This window comes from Stigmatopora nigra, chromosome 21 (genome assembly GCF_051989575.1).
Source record: "Stigmatopora nigra isolate UIUO_SnigA chromosome 21, RoL_Snig_1.1, whole genome shotgun sequence".
NCBI lineage: Eukaryota > Metazoa > Chordata > Actinopteri > Syngnathiformes > Syngnathidae > Stigmatopora > Stigmatopora nigra.
In genome coordinates this window covers 7179987-7196202 of record NC_135528.1, presented here as the reverse complement: position 1 = coordinate 7196202, position 16216 = coordinate 7179987, and the positions used below count along the sequence as shown (strand labels likewise).

Below are 16216 nucleotides of genomic sequence, written 5' to 3'. Positions count from 1 at the left end.
TTAAATGACCACCAAAGAAGAAAGTAACTGTCCATTGTGCGGATAAAACTGCGCTCCTCTCTCTGCTTTCCTTTCCTCTGACCCCTTTGTCGAATTTTGAGCTTCAGAATTCGACAAAATGCCGAGGGTGTATATCGGAAGATTGAGTTATCGGGCCAGGGAAAAGGATGTCGAGAGGTTTTTTAAGAGCTACGGGAAGATACTGGAAGTCGATTTGAAAAACGGGTAACATTTCGGCGGTTTTCTCCATGGTGCTGATCACAAGCTAACATGCTAGAGGCCTTGACAGTTATTGCGGCATATAGTCTTTATTTTAAGATATCTAAACTACTAGCGCGTTATAAATGAATGCATTTAAAATTAAAGTGTATTTATTTTTTTAAATTACTTATTCCACTTCATATTAGTTGAATTCGCCAAAGCTAAACGCGGCAATGTCATGACTTGTATGTGCATTTATATTTCTTATTGCAGTGATTTATATTTGCATGAATTTTGCGATCGTGCACTTTTTTAAAAATGTGATTTCTTTTGCAGGTACGGTTTCGTTGAATTTGATGACCCCCGAGACGCAGACGACGCAGTTTACGATCTGAATGGGAAGGAGCTTTGTGGAGAGCGAGTGATTGTGGAGCATACCAAAGGACCCCGACGAGATGGGAGTTACAGTGGAGGAGGTGGCGGTGGAGGAGGAGGTGGTGGAGGAGGAGGAAGGAGTAAGTAAACAGACGAAAATGCTTTAGTTTTACATTAATAGTAATATATATTTGACTGTAATTTGAAATGACTGCCGCTAATTGTTGAACTTGGTGGCTTGTGTGTACTCACTAACGGGAACGCCCCCCTGCGAAAATAATCTTGGTTTGACCCACCTCGAATGTTTTTAATCTTGTATTCGTAAATGTAAATTGTGTTGATAATTTTTAGTCTTTGGTTCAAGTAAAATTATTACTGGTTTGATATTAATTCAGAACCAATCAGAGATTAATTCCTTAATGAACAGAGCTATCAGGTACAACTAATTTGATACTAATCTGTGCCGATTTATTCAAAAGATGAGGGGCGGCAATCTATGAGCGAATTGAGATTAATTTACAATTGATCTGAAATTAACTCTTTGAAAAAAATATTGACTAATGGACGAAAATGTCAATTTCCCCCTTGCGTTTAAATACACTCAAGCCACCAACGACTAGTCAAATGAATGCAATTTGTTCAAAAAGAATTTGATAATTGTAAAATGAATATTGTTGTGACTGTTGTCATTTTGATTAAAATTGAATGTCAATGTTAAAAGGTAAAGATTTAACAAAGAACCTCAATGTTTCAATTGAAAGAGTCCATTGGCGACTGCCCGCCCTATTGCTGGCCATGGTGTCCCCCCTTTCCAAGCGTGTGGTTTGACCATTCTGGGGTTCCCTGGGCAGACCAAAAAAGGGAGCCATTGTGAATGAAGACCGCTATTGCCATTAGGCCAAGCCCAGACCGGGTGGTGAGGATGCCATGGGGTTTTAGGAACAGATGTGGGTGCAGCCTCAAAAAAAGAATATTTCTTTTTCTAACACTCAGTTCTGCTTAACGATAGTTTACAAAACCCAACTGATCACTTTTGATATATAGCTTTTAAATATCAGTTATAATGTTTGCTTACTTTCCATAGACTTTTTTTTCCATGTAAAGACAATCATAGCTTGTTTACTTGATCACTTTTAATGAATGTACATGCATAGATTTGCTTAAATGTAAACATTTACAGTGATTTTACATTTTAGAATTACAATTAGAAGCCAATCTACTTTGGCACGGTACTTATTTTGTTTTTGTTTTTTTTAATCCTCCCTTACTCTGAAAGGTGGTTACGGGGGGCGTTGGAGCCGAGACCGCTATGGTCCGCCTATTAGGACAGATTATCGGCTCATTGTTGAGAATCTGTCCAGCCGGTGCAGCTGGCAGGATTTAAAGGTACGTTTTAAGGATCTCCAAAAAATAAGTGTCTAAAATGGGCCTTTTTACAAATATGCTATATGAATTTTCAGGATTACATGAGGCAAGCGGGCGAGGTGACTTATGCCGACACCCATAAGGGCCGTAAGAACGAAGGCGTGATCGAGTTTAGGCTCTACGCCGACATGAAACGAGCTCTGGAAAAGCTGGACGGAACGGAAGTCAATGGCCGAAAGATCCGGCTAATTGAAGACCGCCCCGGTGCTAAACGCCGACGTTCCTATTCACGCAGCCGGAGTCGATCTAGGTATGATACCATCGTGTGGGCGGAGTCAACGGTCCTTTTATACTTAAGAGTTTTTCTTACCCTAGGTCCCGCTCCAGAAGCCGTCGTTCCCGGAAGAGCAGGAGTCGCAGTGAAAGTAGCAGCCGAAGTCGTTCTCGCTCCAGGTGAGACGTCCGTGATCGTCTAGGAATGTCCAATGGTTGTTTTCCGGGAACTGGACATCACAACATAGATCAGACATGGGTCAACTATGGCCCGCTAGGCATTATAATCCAGCCCGCCGACGTTGTACATAGATTAATTAGAATTTTAGTGGACGAAAATACTGCACCTGTTCTAAACTGTTTGGCCTCCAATTTGACTTTCTTTTTTTGTCCACAGGGCGGCGTCACGTTCCCGCAGTCACTCCACCAGCAGGAGGAGTAGAGGAAAGGGCAGAAAAGATGAACGCAGCAACGGCGACCAGAAAGACAAAGACCAAAGCAGGAGTCGCAGCCCTAAGAACAAGAAAGACGGAAAAAAGAGCAAGGACGAGTCCAGGTCTAGGTCTCGGTCCAGATCCAGGTCCAGGTCCAGGTCTCGATCCCGCTCCCGTTCCGTCTCCAGAAAGTCGCTCTCCAAAGGTCGCGACGCACCCAAGAGTGACGACGAGGTGGGCGAACGAGAGCGAGGCTCTCGTTCTCGCTCCTGCTCGCCCGCCGACTCCAAAGCCAGAGCCGGGTCCAAATCAAAGTCCAAGTCCCGTTCGCCTCCCCCCGTCAAAGACCGCTCGCGTTCCGCCTCCCGTTCAGTGTCACGTTCTAAATCCCGTTCCCGTTCTCGATCATAGTGAAAGATTTTGGGGATTGTTAACAGTCCTAATAGTATATGTAAAACCCTCCTCGACCCATTTTTTTTACCCCACTTTTTTTAAAAATAAGTAGCTGTACAACACAGATGCTTGCTCTTGATGTTTTATGCATATTTACGTTGCTTTTACATTTTTTTTTCCTTCATGTAGGATTTTTTGTTGTTGTTGTTGTTGCCCAAATTGTGGTCTTAAGTTTTAGCCCTTAAAGTCTAAATGTACTATTTTGCTTGGTTGGAATTGGTGTATGATTTATCTTTGAAAATCGTGAACATTTTATTTCAAAATAAAAAAATTTAAAACTATTGATTGGGTCTGTGCTCTGTTTTGATCTTTCAGAATTTGAAAGCTAATCTGTAACATTTTTTAATATGTTACATTGGTATTCTATCTTTTGAAACAGTCAACCTAAAAACTGAAACTGAAAAAGTCCACCTAAATTGAAGTCAAGTCAGTCCTCATCGTCCTCTTCAGAAGACGATCTCGCCGTCCCGCCGCTGTCGTCCCGATATTTCCGAGCCAACTGCCGCAATTGCTCCAAAGCTTCGCTATAATCTTCCATTTCGGGGCCCTGGGAAAGAAAACTGGGTGCCAGGCGACGAATGTCCAACGCGCTAACGCTACGGTGCAACTCGGACAACCACGGGTCCATGGTGGGTGCGGATTGGAGGGACGTCAGGATTGGTGGGGTCACTGGAGGAAAAAAAATGCCAGTCCTCGTTAAGGTTAAAAAATAAATAATAAAACTTACCTTGATCAGGGAGGGACGGATTAAATATTTGAGGGAATGGTGGCGTCAATTTACAGGGACTGGACACCAACTGCACAGCCCTAAAAAAAAAAAGCACAAAAAAATCTTAGAAAAAAACATCTGTCAAAATGTAAATACTATTAGCCTTACAGTGGAGCCGCAGGATTGAACGACCTCACATAAGATGCTAGAACATCTTCTCCGGAGTGCAGGTTGTAAAGAGGAGATGGTGTTTCCGTCTCCATAGAAACAGAACTAAAAGAGAATTTAAAAAAAATACTTTTTGCTTCAAAATCTTCCCTATGTTTCCCACAAAAAAAATACCTTGTGAGTTTTTGTCCTCCCGAGCCTTTGAGCGTCACAAACTGTCCGTAGCATCGCCCGTCGTCCGCTACGGCGCACGTTGATAGCGGTTTCCATGGCGGCGAGTCAGCATGGGCGCTAAGGGCTTCGGGAAGCGAGCTTCCGGGTAGTATGGGAAACGGTATGGCGCCGTAAGCTGTCACCACCTAGAATGATATCGTCTTAACCAATGTTTCCCCTAATTTTTAGTTGGCCTGGGCGCACCGAGTACCAGTGTGAGTGACATCATCATTGCTCGTCGCTATGGGCACACCAATAAGCCAAAAAAAGAAGTCACCTTTCGACCAGAAGAAGCTAGCGAGTCGGCTAGCTGCCACATGGGGATGCTGTTATTCCTCAGCCTATACGGCGCCGTGAGCGTATCCAGGGCGAGAGACAAGACAGAACTGGAGTGGTACCAAAGTGACGGCTGAAAAGGCAAACGCAGCGTTAACATTTTTGCCGTGATTAATGGCAGCGAGAAAACAAAAACATACGTCGTAGTTGAGGTGAGGGAAGCTAACGGGAGACGTCGGTCGTAGGCCGAATCCGCTTTGTAGCGTCAGGGGACAGAGGAAAGAGCTGTGATTGGCCATGTGGATCATCCCCAAGGCGCAGTTTAATAGGTGGTAGACGTCTTTGATTGGAGTCTGCTTGGATTCGGAGAAAAAATATGATTAAAAAAATCAGTTGGCGTCCTCCACGTTCATTTTGGTTCGACTCAAACTCACCGAATTGCGGTGAGTGATGGGAACGGTTCCATATGTGAGGATGCCTCGACCACCATAGGCATCCTGGAGCATTTCAGTGACCTTTGACCCCAGACCCGCGAAGCCGTCGGCTAGGTCGCAAAGTACCTGGAAGCCCTGAAAGTAAAAAACAAATGCTATATAAAATGCCAGCTATCAAAACTCATTGACAAAGATAATCATCCAATTCATTTTGACTGACATGGCACAATAGTAGAATAAACAAATCGTCAAATTTAAAAACAAACCTGAAAGTAGTCACACTCCTCCACAAAAAAATGCAGTTTGTCATCCAGTTCCTCCAGTACCGACCCTCCCAGAAGCGCTTCTCCTTGGCCAAAAGCCTCCAGTCGATCTGCCTCTCTGGATAAAAAAAATTATGGAAATGCTATTTAAAATGTCTATAAAATAAATCATCGGGTAAAAATCATAACACTCACCCGTCATGGTTGTACCGGTGGATGACCGAGATAGTACGCGGGTGCAAGTGGATGCGCAGGAAATCTGACCAGACTTTAACACTGCCCTCCAATCTGTATTTCGTCTGTACTCGAGCCAACTGATTATTAACTGTCTCCACTTTAAGGGAATTTGCATCGTGTGTACGTTTGCCGTACGCACTCTTAAAGTGATTTCGGGAGCTGGTAGAAAAATCAGCCTCGGCCAAGATATCTCCACGCTAATAATAAAAAAAATGGAAACTAATGAACATTTTTGCACATAATTTCAGTTTTTTTATATTGAAAAAACTCACCTCCAATTTGTCCAGATCTTCAAGAAATACGTTTTTGGGAGGTGGATTTTCCTCATGAACCATCATGCTTCCATCCCTGTTATTTATAGAAGATTTTGATTGGATCATATTATGAAAAATAAACATTTGGTATGACTTTTTTTAAAACTACCAGGAAATAGCTGATGTGTCTCCACTGTTATCATAAAGACTTCCTTCCTGCCGAAGAGTCTGTAGACTTCCTACATAACAAATACATCATGTTATTTGAGTTTTTTTAATGTATAAGATTGAATTTAAAAGAAAATGTTACCTTTGAGATCCATGGCAATAAGGCGTGGGGTATAAGTGATGTTGCCACCAAGAGTTTGGCCTTCACGAAACAAGACATCACTCTGGATTTCTCCAGGTGGAATATCAGGGTCGTATGACAGTGATGCATCCTACCCCCAAAAAACATATTTAATGTACCGTTTTTATACATATTTTTTTCAATTACGAATTGGTTTTGATACGTGCTTTTTAAAGTACAAACCGGTTTTCAATAGCGTAGCGTAAAATGTACAACTGTAAAGTTAAAGGGGATTCTCATTGTTGTTGGAACAAACTTTAGCAACGTCATAGAATATATAATATATAAAGAAGTAGCACTGTTCAGTACATGTGAAGCTAACAATTGCAAGTTCGCACAATGTTTTTTACCTGTAAATTCCACCAATGGGTGCCCACGAAGTTGGAATAATGTCCCAGTTGAAGCGTGATGACCTCTCTACAAATTTTACTCATTGTGAAATAGAGAAAATGTTATATTGATAAAAGAAACGGTTGCATTTTGGAAAGGCGAGACATGTTTCCGAATGACAACATGGATCAGCGGCACACTAACTTCGTGGTATAACGGCTTCTGATTGGCTAAAAAAATAATTAGGGAAAATACCATTGGATCCTGAAATGACGTTGTATAGTTTGGTTTCACGGTGCCGTGGACGCACATGTGGTTAATCATTCTTGTTTATTATAATTTTATTTTCTTTTTTTTTTATTTTTAGCAATGTTACCGTTATTAATATTTTGTATTTAAATGATTAAAACATGACATTAATTGAGCAACGTTTAAGGGAACCAAATATTTAACTTTAGAGTATAACTTGATTGACAATTGATATTGTACAGTATTTTACGAGATTAAACATGTTTTTGAGTTTTCTTGTTCACCTGTAATGCTTATAAGAATCTTTTAAAGCGTATATTTAGTTTTATCAATAAACCTTGACAAACCTCTTAATGAAGTAAAGCAATTATCTTCATTTAAATTTCACCACGTTAAAAGAAAAAGGCCAGATTATTTTGGAGTGACTGTCCTTTATTTTGACAGTGTTACATGTAAGGCTGGAAGAAGGCGACGTAAGGCTGGAACCAGTCGCCCAGATCCTCGATCGTCTCCTGCACGGTGGAGAAGATTTCATCTGAGGTCTTCTTGCAGCGTTTAGTGACGGCGTTGGCCGTGCTCTCGATGGCGTCCTTCATATTCTCCATTTGGGATTTGAGCAGGTCATTCAAGGTGCTGATCTTGGCTTGGGTGTTGTCACGGACTTGAGTGAAATACGGATCCAGAAGTTGTCTAAATTCCTCCACGTTCTTAGATGTGCGGCTATGCATTTTCTCCAAGTAGTTGTACACTTGACTGTAAAAAAAAGGACAACAATCACAATTCAAATGGACTGCACGTCTATGGTGGTCAATGAGTTAAGATCACAGAAATGAAAAGCATCATTACATTTTAGATCTTATAATTTATTTAATAAGATAATAATGAGTTCTATCTTTTTGCCAGGATTGTATATTCCGATCCTAATGACATTAGGCACTCACATTTGAATCTCCGTAGCTTCCTTGTTGAGGCGTTTTTTCATCTTGCGAACGTACGTGGCGGCCCGCACTCTGACGTCGTCCGAGTTCTGCTCCACCATGGTCCTCAATTCCTGCCCATACTTGTCCATCTGCTCCCTGACGTTGTTCATGCGCTCACTGACGATTTCCGCCATTCCCTGAAGATCTCCGCCGAGACGCCCGATCGCTTGCTTAGTGTACGGAGCCAGCTTGGTCTCCAGGTCGGAACGGTAGACGGTCAGCTCGGCCACGCTGTCTTGGATCAGCGTGCTGAGATGGTTGGGAAACGTATCGGGTTGTTACAAAGGAAGGAAAGAAGGAAAAGGTGGGGTCAGGCGAGGGAAACCTACTCCAGTTCTCGGCCGATCTGGGAGGTCTTGATGTCCTCCACCATTTGGTCGGCTTTCAGGTTTAGCGCCGTCATGTATTCTTGGATGTATTCCTCCCAGGTTGCACTGGGGTCGTCATTGTAGAAACTCTTGGCCTGGCAGCCTAGTTTTTAAATAAAAGACATGTTTTGAACAATTAAATGATGGCATAATAGCCAAAAATGTGATTTTTGAGATGTCAGTAGTATGTTAGTGTCGTGAAGAGAGAATTTGAATGGATAAGGAAAGTTAATAGGAGGCTTTTTTGTCTAAAACAATTATCAACAGTGATTTTGTGTAAGTTCGAGTCAAATAGAGCAAAATTAATATTGATTTTGTGGGTCAAAGTGTGTCTTCAATGGGAGCCAATGAGGATTTATGTTTTTTTTTAATTTAAATAGGAGTTCCATACTAAGATACTAAATGTTGACAATTCTAATCTGAATGTTTTTCATTAAAATCTAGACCAAAATGTAAGTGGACTCACCTGAAAAGACGGCCAAAGCGACAATGACAAGAAACACCTTCATGATGGGATGGCAGCAGACAACTAAAGTGAAAAAAAAAAACAGAAATATTAAGATTAAGACATTATTTGAGTTCATAGTATGAAAACTTACCGAGTACTCGTAGGTGAGCGACAAGGAACACTGAGCAGGCGTCCGGTCTTTTATAGACAGACGCTAGCCGGTGGTGATGTCACAAGCGGCGTTCGAAGTTCCCGTGGTGGTGCGCGTTGTCAACTTTTATTGCTGTGCGTGTTATTTTGGCGCCACGTTGCACTCGGACGCGTCGACACGGGTCACAGTTTGAAAGCCGAGGACTGTTTGGGAAGGCAGCGTCGTCATTCACGGAAATAAAAGAGGTCTTGACCTTTGTCGCCGTTGAACTTTGACCTTTTGCGGGCTGCCATTGAATTGATGTATTGTTTTCACAATGGATTATTTTAAGAATACATTTTTATGTAAACTTGTAAAATGAATGTTGATGTGACATTGTGTTTTTTAACCCATTTTTAATCACTAAAGATTAATGGCAAATTTAGTCAAAAATTTAACCCATTGATTATATTATTTGGATGATAGATTAAACTCAAAAATTACATTGAAAATTATAATCTTGCTTTATTTTCCAAAAATATGAACCTATAATTAACACAAGGAATCTTTTGCCATTGACAGGAAAAGTCGACCAATCAATTTTGACAGACAACACCCCAATGTAAACAATACCTGATTGACAGCCAATGACAGTGATCCTATCCATTTGTACTTGAAGTCCTGGCATCCAATAATCCATCCTGATTGGATCCTTTAAATATAATTAAAAAATATGATTAAAAAAAGTATTTTCCATTTGAAATATTGAATATTGATTAAAAACAACTCACTATCAAATGTCCATTCAATGTAGATTACCCATGGAAATCTATAGATGAATTAAAAAAATGGAAAACTGATGATGGTCAAGACATGCATAAAAACAACAAAAACAGCAAAAAAAAATACATGGAAATCTTTTATTTGGGCGACAGTCAAAAACTGAGGTAGAAATGAATATTACACTTTAGACGAGTCCAACTCGTCAACTTTTACTGCGGTTTTGGCAAAGGAATCCCAGAGAGCGACCAGTCGCTCCCGAAGGTTCCGGGAGTCCAGGTCCAACTTGGCCCGGATCTCCTCTCCGTAGGGTCCCAGTTTCTCTCGGATCTCCGTCAGCCCGCCGTGAAAGCCTTCCAAGCCGACCTCCAACTTGCGGGCCAACTCCTCGGCGTAAGGAACCATCTGACCCTTCAGCAGGTCCAGACGCGTCTTCAGTTCTCGGCCATTTTGCAACAGGACGGACTTGAGAGCTTCCGAGTCGACGCTGTCGGCGTAAGACGACGCCTCCTTTTTCAGTTGCTCCAACTCCTGGCGGAGTTGAGCGGCCCACTCGTCGGCGTAAGGTCGCAAGTGGGCGGCGACCGACTCCAAGTCCTTCTCCAGACTGGTTTTCAGGAGCCGGGCTTCTTCCGAGAAGCCCGACGAGAAGTCGGGGCTCATGTGGGAACGGAGGATGGCGGTCAATCGGGTGACGGCGTCGCCGCTGCTGGCGATCAAAGTGCTGGGGGAGGGGGGACCAAATCACTGGCGGGTTACTCGCGTCTGGATTTGACATTTTTGGGCCGTAATTGCAAAATTGAGGCTTTTTTTCCCAAATCAATTGAAGATTCATGACAAGATCATCATTCATTTTTAGTGAGGATTGTAGAAATCGGAAAAAATATTCATTTTTTAAAATGTTTCCCTTTTGATTTAGAATCTACAGATGATGGATTAAATTATAATCGCAAATTTAACACATGCTTATAAAACGCCCAATCCCAGTCGATGGTTGGCACTTCATTTGATCGATTTGTTATCCGAGTCGGTTTAAAACTGAGATTTTTTACAAGGTAAAGTGGCCAAATTCTTACTTGATTTCCTTCCCAAAATCCGACTGTTTAATCGTCGCCAGTGAATCTTCCGCTGTTGACGTCGCCTTGGCGACATAGTCCCAAAAGGCATCTTTCACCGTGTCCAGTTGCAGCTGGCTTTGCTTCTCCACATTAGCATTGCAACCTAAAAAAATAATAAAAATACAACACCATCTTGAAAAAAAAATCAAATAAAAATTCACTAAAATAAAAAAAAATAATGAACTTACCAGCCAAGAAGGCCAAAATGACCACCAAGTAGAACTTCATAATTGCCACTGTTGGTGAAAAAAAGGTCAAGTGATACTAGAATTTTTTGGGGTGTTTTAGATCTAAAATATGCATTTTTTTTTTAACTTACCTCTGTGGATGGGTTGAATTCAGTTATGGCGGCTCTTGAGAGTTCTGTGGAGTTTATATTGGGGCAACGGCGGAACAAAGTCCAACTGAAAAATGTTCAGTTGTGACCTCCGAGCGGCCCCCTTTAGAGCAGCCATGTCACTAAAAGACCCCTTGATAGCATCACTCTACTCTAAATTAAAGTAAAGTTTTATCATTGACATGGTGATTGGCTTTATAGGATTTGCCTTTTTTGACCAAAAATCAATAAATTCAATAAATAGAAAAGTGGAAAACCAGTAAATATGTTGTTTTTTTAGCTTGTTTGAATTTTTGTATGAAATCAAATATATATTTTAACTTAAAAAGACCAGTTTGAAATTATCTATCTTCTATTTACAAATATTGAATGAAAAAAAAAAACAGTTAATACATTTTTTTGGGCCTGATTTTAAATTGAATCTTAATAATTTACATTTTAAAAATCATTTTAGCCTTGCGAGTACATCGTTTTTTTTGCTACATCCCATAAACATGCATGGCAGGCTAACTGAAGGCTAGGTTCCAGCACCCCCACACCCCTACGAGGGAAGATGAATGAATGAACAACAATTGTGACCAGATAAAGGTCACTGAGTCACATGTCGCAGTGACTTGTGACAATACTTCAATGTGTAAGATAACAGCGTACTGATATGACTAAATACATCATTTCTATGTACCTGTAGTAAAATTGATTGTGCATAATCGAATGTTGTCAAATTCAAAGAAGAAAACAGCGACTGATATGGAAAAGATCAGCACTGGTTGCTAAAAAAAAAAGGCATATGCTGTTAACAAAGTGTATTTGCTCCACTTTCTAATAAGTCTACGTTTCATATATGCTTGTTCACATGTACACAACATAAAAAAAGGCCAACTACGTGAGAAATAATTGAAAAGAAAACAAGAAATTTGGGCCAACTTACTCAAATCTGAGGTGTACAATGAGTTTTGACTAGAAAAAGAACATTAAAACATTGTATGGTCCATTAAAGCATGAATTTATCAACGTTAAAATGATAAATATTCACATAGTGTACGAGCGAGTTTATCTTACAGGGTTCCTTTTACCCGATGGTAACGCCAAAACCGCACTGGAACTTGTTCTTGTTATGGTTGAGGAAAGAGCAGAGAACCAATGAGAGTGGCAAGGGGAGTAACTTCTTTTCCAGAGTTGCACCAACCACCCAGTTTGTGTCTAATGAACCTAAAAGAAGCAAATTATTTTGTTTACTCGACAACAAGCACCCAAAAAAAAGCATAGGATACCTTTAAATTGCAAATTAGCTTTGGGTACATCCAGCTGATAGCCCAACGACACGCTAGTATCTTGCATGCGAGTGCTAGCGTCAAACTCCACGCCGAGTTGCAACTAAAAAAAAGCAGAGGGTGGGAAAAAAAGGTTTAACAAAGTTAGGACTGCTTTGTAATGCTACTACTAGTCATGTAGCATCAACGCTAAAGGGTTTTGCTAACCGTTTCGTTGGCTTTGTGGTAGTAGGAGGCGTGAGCGCCCGCCGAACCCAGCGTTAGTGTGGCGATGTAGTTGTTGCCTGAAAAAAATAATAATTAAAAATAAAATGACCCATCATATTCAGACTATAGCTCACGACATTTCAATCCTGCGATTTATAGTCCAGTGAGACTAATTTATAGAATTTACATTACAACTAATTTAAGTTGACCATTTATTTATATTGACTACTTAATAATGATGACTACTTAATTATGTGGACTACTTATGTGTATTACTTATGTGTACTACTGATGTGTACTACTGATGTGTACTACTGATGTGTACTACTGATGTGTACTACTGATGTGTACTACTTGTGTACTACTTGTGTACTACTTGTGTACTACTTGTGTACTACTTGTGTACTACTTGTGTACTACTTGTGTACTACGTGTGTACTACGTGTGTACTACGTGTGTACTACGTGTGTACTACGTGTGTACTACTTGTGTACTACTTGTGTACTACTTGTGTACTACTTGTGTACTACTTGTGTACTACTTGTGTACTACTTGTGTACTACTTGTGTACTACTTGTGTACTACTTGTGTACTACTTGTGTACTACTTGTGTACTACGTGTGTACTACGTGTGTACTACGTGTGTACTACGTGTGTACTACGTGTGTACTACGTGTGTACTACGTGTGTACTACGTGTGTACTACGTGTGTACTACGTGTGTACTACGTGTGTACTACGTGTGTACTACGTGTGTACTACTTGTGTACTACTTGTGTACTACTTGTGTACTACTTGTGTACTACTTGTGTACTACTTGTGTACTACTTGTGTACTACTTGTGTACTACTTGTGTACTACTTGTGTACTACTTGTGTACTACTTGTGTACTACTTGTGTACTACGTGTGTACTACGTGTGTACTACGTGTGTACTACGTGTGTACTACGTGTGTACTACGTGTGTACTACGTGTGTACTACGTGTGTACTACGTGTGTACTACGTGTGTACTACTTGTGTACTACTTGTGTACTACTTGTGTACTACTTGTGTACTACTTGTGTACTACTTGTGTACTACTTGTGTACTACTTGTGTACTACTTGTGTACTACTTGTGTACTACTTGTGTACTACTTGTGTACTACTTGTGTACTACTTGTGTACTACTTGTGTACTACTTGTGTACTACTTGTGTACTACTTGTGTACTACTTGTGTACTACTTGTGTACTACTTGTGTACTACTTGTGTACTACTTGTGTACTACTTGTGTACTACTTGTGTACTACTTGTGTACTACTTGTGTACTACTTGTGTACTACTTGTGTACTACTTGTGTACTACTTGTGTACTACTTGTGTACTACTTGTGTACTACTTGTGTACTACTTGTGTACTACTTGTGTACTACTTGTGTACTACTTGTGTACTACTTGTGTACTACTTGTGTACTACTTGTGTACTACCTATGTTGACTACTTATTATGATGACTACTTATTTTGATGACTACTTGTTATGATACTATTTATAGTTATTATTTTTACTACTTTTTTATTTGACTTATTTATTGGTATTATTTATTGTTTATTTATTTGTCTGTTGTTCTTGTTTGTGCATTTTGAGGTGAAGCTTTAAATCTCATTATACTTGCAAAATGACAATAACAATCCAATACTATTTTGATATGATCACAACCTGCTCCTGATGCCAATCCACTTAAACGGCTTAGTTGTAATGTACGGGCAGCCTACCCGCGTACTCACCCGTGTACCTGCCGACTAACGACATGACGGCGCCTTCTTCTGACGGCTTGCGATGGTACACCAGCTCACCTCCTAGCGCCAGAGCTGGCGTAAGCGCCTGGAGGTAGTGCGCTACAACGATGCCTAAGAGTTGCAAGAAAAATATTGAAATAAGTACATTGGAAATGATACATTAAGAATGGAAATTGACACGTGACCCACCACACCCGACAAGGACATCCGGGTTTCCAAAAGTGACGGTCGCAGTGAAATCTTTCCCTCGGAATTCAGTATCGCCTTGCCAGTTGACGAACTTGTGTTCTTGTGTCTGGAAAACAGTTGAATTTATTGTTATAGTTCATTAAATTTCATCAAAATTGGCCATTAGTTGATATGTAGAGAAAAAATAGAATAACATATGCTAGCTTAGCATTATACTGTGATGTTAACTGTTTAGGTTATGATGTTTCTTACAAAGCTTGGCCGATATATATAGGCTATTTATTGGAATACTTTTGGTTGTTGAAATTTGGAAAGTGGGAATATGCGCCTACTAGTGGCCAGAAGAAGAAAAGTATTTAACATTAACATTTTGGGGGATTTTCTGGAAATGGTATGATTTTTTTCTTGGTTGTGTATAGGCCTATGAAAATCCAACATAACTTTTATTAATAATGAATATTTGACAAACCTGGAAGGCCATTTTGGATCGTATGCTATCGCTAATCTGGTGGATGATTTGCGCGTTAAGACTCCCCGAGTTGTCCATGTCTCCCACCATGACTGGAAAAAACTGAGCACAAATGTTTGAAAGTTTTAATATTTTTAATACAGAAATGGACGTCTTATCTATTCTCAAATGGTCTACTAATGTTAACCTCTTCTAACAGCAGAGAATTGAATAAAATAAAACTTCATACCTCTGCCGGACCCGTCTGCTTTAGCCCAACATACGTAGCACCAAATCTGTAGCTAGAATCCCCCAAGGTGCTTAGCGACAGTGTATGGTTGATCTGAATTTTCACAAAATAAATTAGTTTACTGTAAATGCGCACAGTGCGTCTCACATTTAAATAGTCAGTGAACCAACCTGAAAATGGTTGCTAAGACCCTTATTGATGGTTAACCTGACGCCCTCCATCTGCATCGGGAAAACCTCTGAGAAGGGACAACTGTTATACTATATTCGACTGTATTATATACGGTTTGAGTAGTTTATTTACCTTTGCACTTGCGATGACACTCGTCAAATGCACCTGGGTTAGGTAAAAGGGTGGCCGCTTCCTGGGGTTCCATTGAAATTGGCACGGAAGACACGGGGGGCATCCCGAAACCTGGTGGCATCGTCAAACTGGGACTAGCCACAACAGAGGATGGTGGTGGGGGGCTAGGGGAGCTAGCTGCTAACACACTCCCCATTCTGGAAGATAGCATTGGAAAAGGTCAAAGGTTACTGCCAGTTTGTTTGCCAGTACATGCAAGTGGGCATTACTTTGTATTATTCCTGAATATCTGTGTAAAATGACATGGAAAACAAAGAATATAAAAGTGACTACATACATTTTTATGCGTCATACCAAGTGCTGACTATTGCGGTAATTCGAATATCCATTATAAATGAATGGGCAGCGAAATTAGCTCATATATGTGTGAGGCAAACGGACGGGAGCAAATGATGGCAAACAATTTACAGCTTCTTATCCTAACTTTTGTTTCATAACCGCTATCTTTATTAGACCACGTAATAGAAATTGTAACAACATTTGTATGGACGAAATGTACTCACGTTGCAATTTCAGAGGACAAGGCAATAGGAAGTCGGAACACGTTCGTGTGGGGAGAACACGTGATAAGATGCAATCATTTGATTGGATAAGAGGGCGAACGCGTCGAAAGTCATTGGTTTGGATGGAAATTGCAGGCGCATGGTTGTGACGTCATTATAATTGTGAGCCATCATGTATGTAATTAGCAGGTGGCAGTTTTAAGCGTTAGATTTTTTTTAGGAAATTGCGTTCCATTAAAATAAAATATACAATCAAAAAGGGGCCGGATCCTTTAGTTTAGTCAGTCTAGCAAAAAGAACAAAACGTCAAGGTCAAATGGTTGCCATATTTTCAACTCCTCCTTTCAACAACAATAAACGGACCTTACTTTATGTATTATCTACATCTATGTCCAAGGTTATTATTCGTTTTATAAATGTAAATAAACAGGTACAATAACTGAATCCAGGAAAAAAGAAAGCACAC

The 16216-nt window shown here is 40.4% G+C and overlaps 5 protein-coding genes across 7 annotated transcripts; 1 reads left to right on the top strand and 4 right to left on the bottom strand.

The window, feature by feature from the left end:
* Positions 1–10: 10 nt before the first annotated feature.
* On the top strand, positions 11–3382 carry LOC144214440 (putative splicing factor, arginine/serine-rich 2). Of its 2 annotated transcripts, XM_077742762.1 has the most exons (6): positions 11–225; positions 538–716; positions 1853–1962; positions 2037–2251; positions 2317–2394; positions 2612–3382. In XM_077742762.1, the coding sequence occupies exons 1-6, from the start codon at positions 119–121 to the stop codon at positions 3057–3059; spliced, it is 1137 nt and encodes a 378-aa protein (XP_077598888.1). In that variant the 5' UTR covers positions 11–118; the 3' UTR covers positions 3060–3382. The 2 variants fall into 2 exon arrangements, with proteins under 2 accessions (XP_077598888.1, XP_077598889.1); XM_077742763.1 differs by lacking the exons at positions 11–225; positions 538–716 and adding an exon at positions 723–1523.
* msto1 (misato mitochondrial distribution and morphology regulator 1) lies at positions 3168–6560 on the bottom strand. Of its 2 annotated transcripts, none has more exons than XM_077742759.1 (13): positions 6355–6560; positions 5966–6095; positions 5825–5894; positions 5674–5749; positions 5360–5598; positions 5168–5282; positions 4902–5036; positions 4668–4823; positions 4469–4600; positions 4153–4337; positions 3979–4083; positions 3829–3908; positions 3168–3770 (listed from the first exon to the last, which is right to left on the bottom strand). In XM_077742759.1, the coding sequence occupies exons 1-13, from the start codon at positions 6436–6438 to the stop codon at positions 3529–3531; spliced, it is 1749 nt and encodes a 582-aa protein (XP_077598885.1). In that variant the 5' UTR covers positions 6439–6560; the 3' UTR covers positions 3168–3528. The 2 variants fall into 2 exon arrangements, with proteins under 2 accessions (XP_077598885.1, XP_077598886.1); XM_077742760.1 differs by having other exon boundaries at positions 4668–4820.
* A 434-nt stretch (positions 6561–6994) lies between these two features.
* Positions 6995–8617, bottom strand: apoea (apolipoprotein Ea). Its single transcript, XM_077743682.1, has 5 exons — positions 8531–8617; positions 8398–8460; positions 7893–8034; positions 7525–7812; positions 6995–7336 (listed from the first exon to the last, which is right to left on the bottom strand). Exons 2-5 carry the CDS (start codon positions 8438–8440, stop codon positions 7030–7032), a joined length of 780 nt encoding a protein of 259 aa, XP_077599808.1. The 5' UTR covers positions 8441–8460; positions 8531–8617; the 3' UTR covers positions 6995–7029.
* A 798-nt stretch (positions 8618–9415) lies between these two features.
* On the bottom strand, positions 9416–10653 carry apoa4a (apolipoprotein A-IV a). The gene is made up of 3 exons (XM_077743247.1): positions 10596–10653; positions 10366–10510; positions 9416–10013 (listed from the first exon to the last, which is right to left on the bottom strand). Exons 1-3 carry the CDS (start codon positions 10633–10635, stop codon positions 9470–9472), a joined length of 729 nt encoding a protein of 242 aa, XP_077599373.1. The 5' UTR covers positions 10636–10653; the 3' UTR covers positions 9416–9469.
* An 879-nt stretch (positions 10654–11532) lies between these two features.
* On the bottom strand, positions 11533–15883 carry tomm40l (translocase of outer mitochondrial membrane 40 homolog, like). Its single transcript, XM_077743246.1, has 10 exons — positions 15751–15883; positions 15188–15384; positions 15055–15122; positions 14885–14977; positions 14656–14757; positions 14187–14292; positions 13986–14108; positions 12223–12299; positions 12016–12118; positions 11533–11953 (listed from the first exon to the last, which is right to left on the bottom strand). The coding sequence occupies exons 2-10, from the start codon at positions 15381–15383 to the stop codon at positions 11814–11816; spliced, it is 1008 nt and encodes a 335-aa protein (XP_077599372.1). The 5' UTR covers position 15384; positions 15751–15883; the 3' UTR covers positions 11533–11813.
* Between the last annotated feature and the right edge of the window lie 333 nt (positions 15884–16216).

Bases quoted from the DNA above. Each gene is read 5' to 3' on its own strand.
- LOC144214440 (XM_077742762.1), top strand. From the start codon at position 119: ATGCCGAGGGTGTATATCGGAAGATTGAGTTATCGGGCCAGGGAAAAG. The intron at 226-537 runs GTAACATTTCGG...TTTCTTTTGCAG, and splicing joins GAAGTCGATTTGAAAAACGG to GTACGGTTTCGTTGAATTTG. The intron at 1,963-2,036 runs GTACGTTTTAAG...ATGAATTTTCAG, and splicing joins GCAGCTGGCAGGATTTAAAG to GATTACATGAGGCAAGCGGG.
- msto1 (XM_077742759.1), bottom strand. From the start codon at position 6,438: ATGAGTAAAATTTGTAGAGAGGTCATCACGCTTCAACTGGGACATTAT. The intron at 4,338-4,468 runs GTGACTTCTTTT...ATATCATTCTAG, and splicing joins TAGCTTCTTCTGGTCGAAAG to GTGGTGACAGCTTACGGCGC. The intron at 3,771-3,828 runs GTAAGTTTTATT...TTTTTCCTCCAG, and splicing joins TCCGTCCCTCCCTGATCAAG to TGACCCCACCAATCCTGACG.
- apoea (XM_077743682.1), bottom strand. From the start codon at position 8,440: ATGAAGGTGTTTCTTGTCATTGTCGCTTTGGCCGTCTTTTCAG. The intron at 7,813-7,892 runs GTAGGTTTCCCT...CAACCATCTCAG, and splicing joins CAGATCGGCCGAGAACTGGA to CACGCTGATCCAAGACAGCG. The intron at 7,337-7,524 runs GTGAGTGCCTAA...TTTTTTTTACAG, and splicing joins GAAGCTACGGAGATTCAAAT to TCAAGTGTACAACTACTTGG.
- apoa4a (XM_077743247.1), bottom strand. From the start codon at position 10,635: ATGAAGTTCTACTTGGTGGTCATTTTGGCCTTCTTGGCTG. The intron at 10,511-10,595 runs GTAAGTTCATTA...TTATTTTTTTAG, and splicing joins CATTTTGGCCTTCTTGGCTG to GTTGCAATGCTAATGTGGAG. The intron at 10,014-10,365 runs GTAAGAATTTGG...CCCCTCCCCCAG, and splicing joins GATTTTGGGAAGGAAATCAA to CACTTTGATCGCCAGCAGCG.
- tomm40l (XM_077743246.1), bottom strand. From the start codon at position 15,383: ATGGGGAGTGTGTTAGCAGCTAGCTCCCCTAGCCCCCCACCACCATCC. The intron at 15,123-15,187 runs GTAAATAAACTA...GTCCCTTCTCAG, and splicing joins GTGTCATCGCAAGTGCAAAG to AGGTTTTCCCGATGCAGATG. The intron at 12,300-13,985 runs GTGAGTACGCGG...TATTTTTTTCAG, and splicing joins GTTAGTCGGCAGGTACACGG to GCAACAACTACATCGCCACA.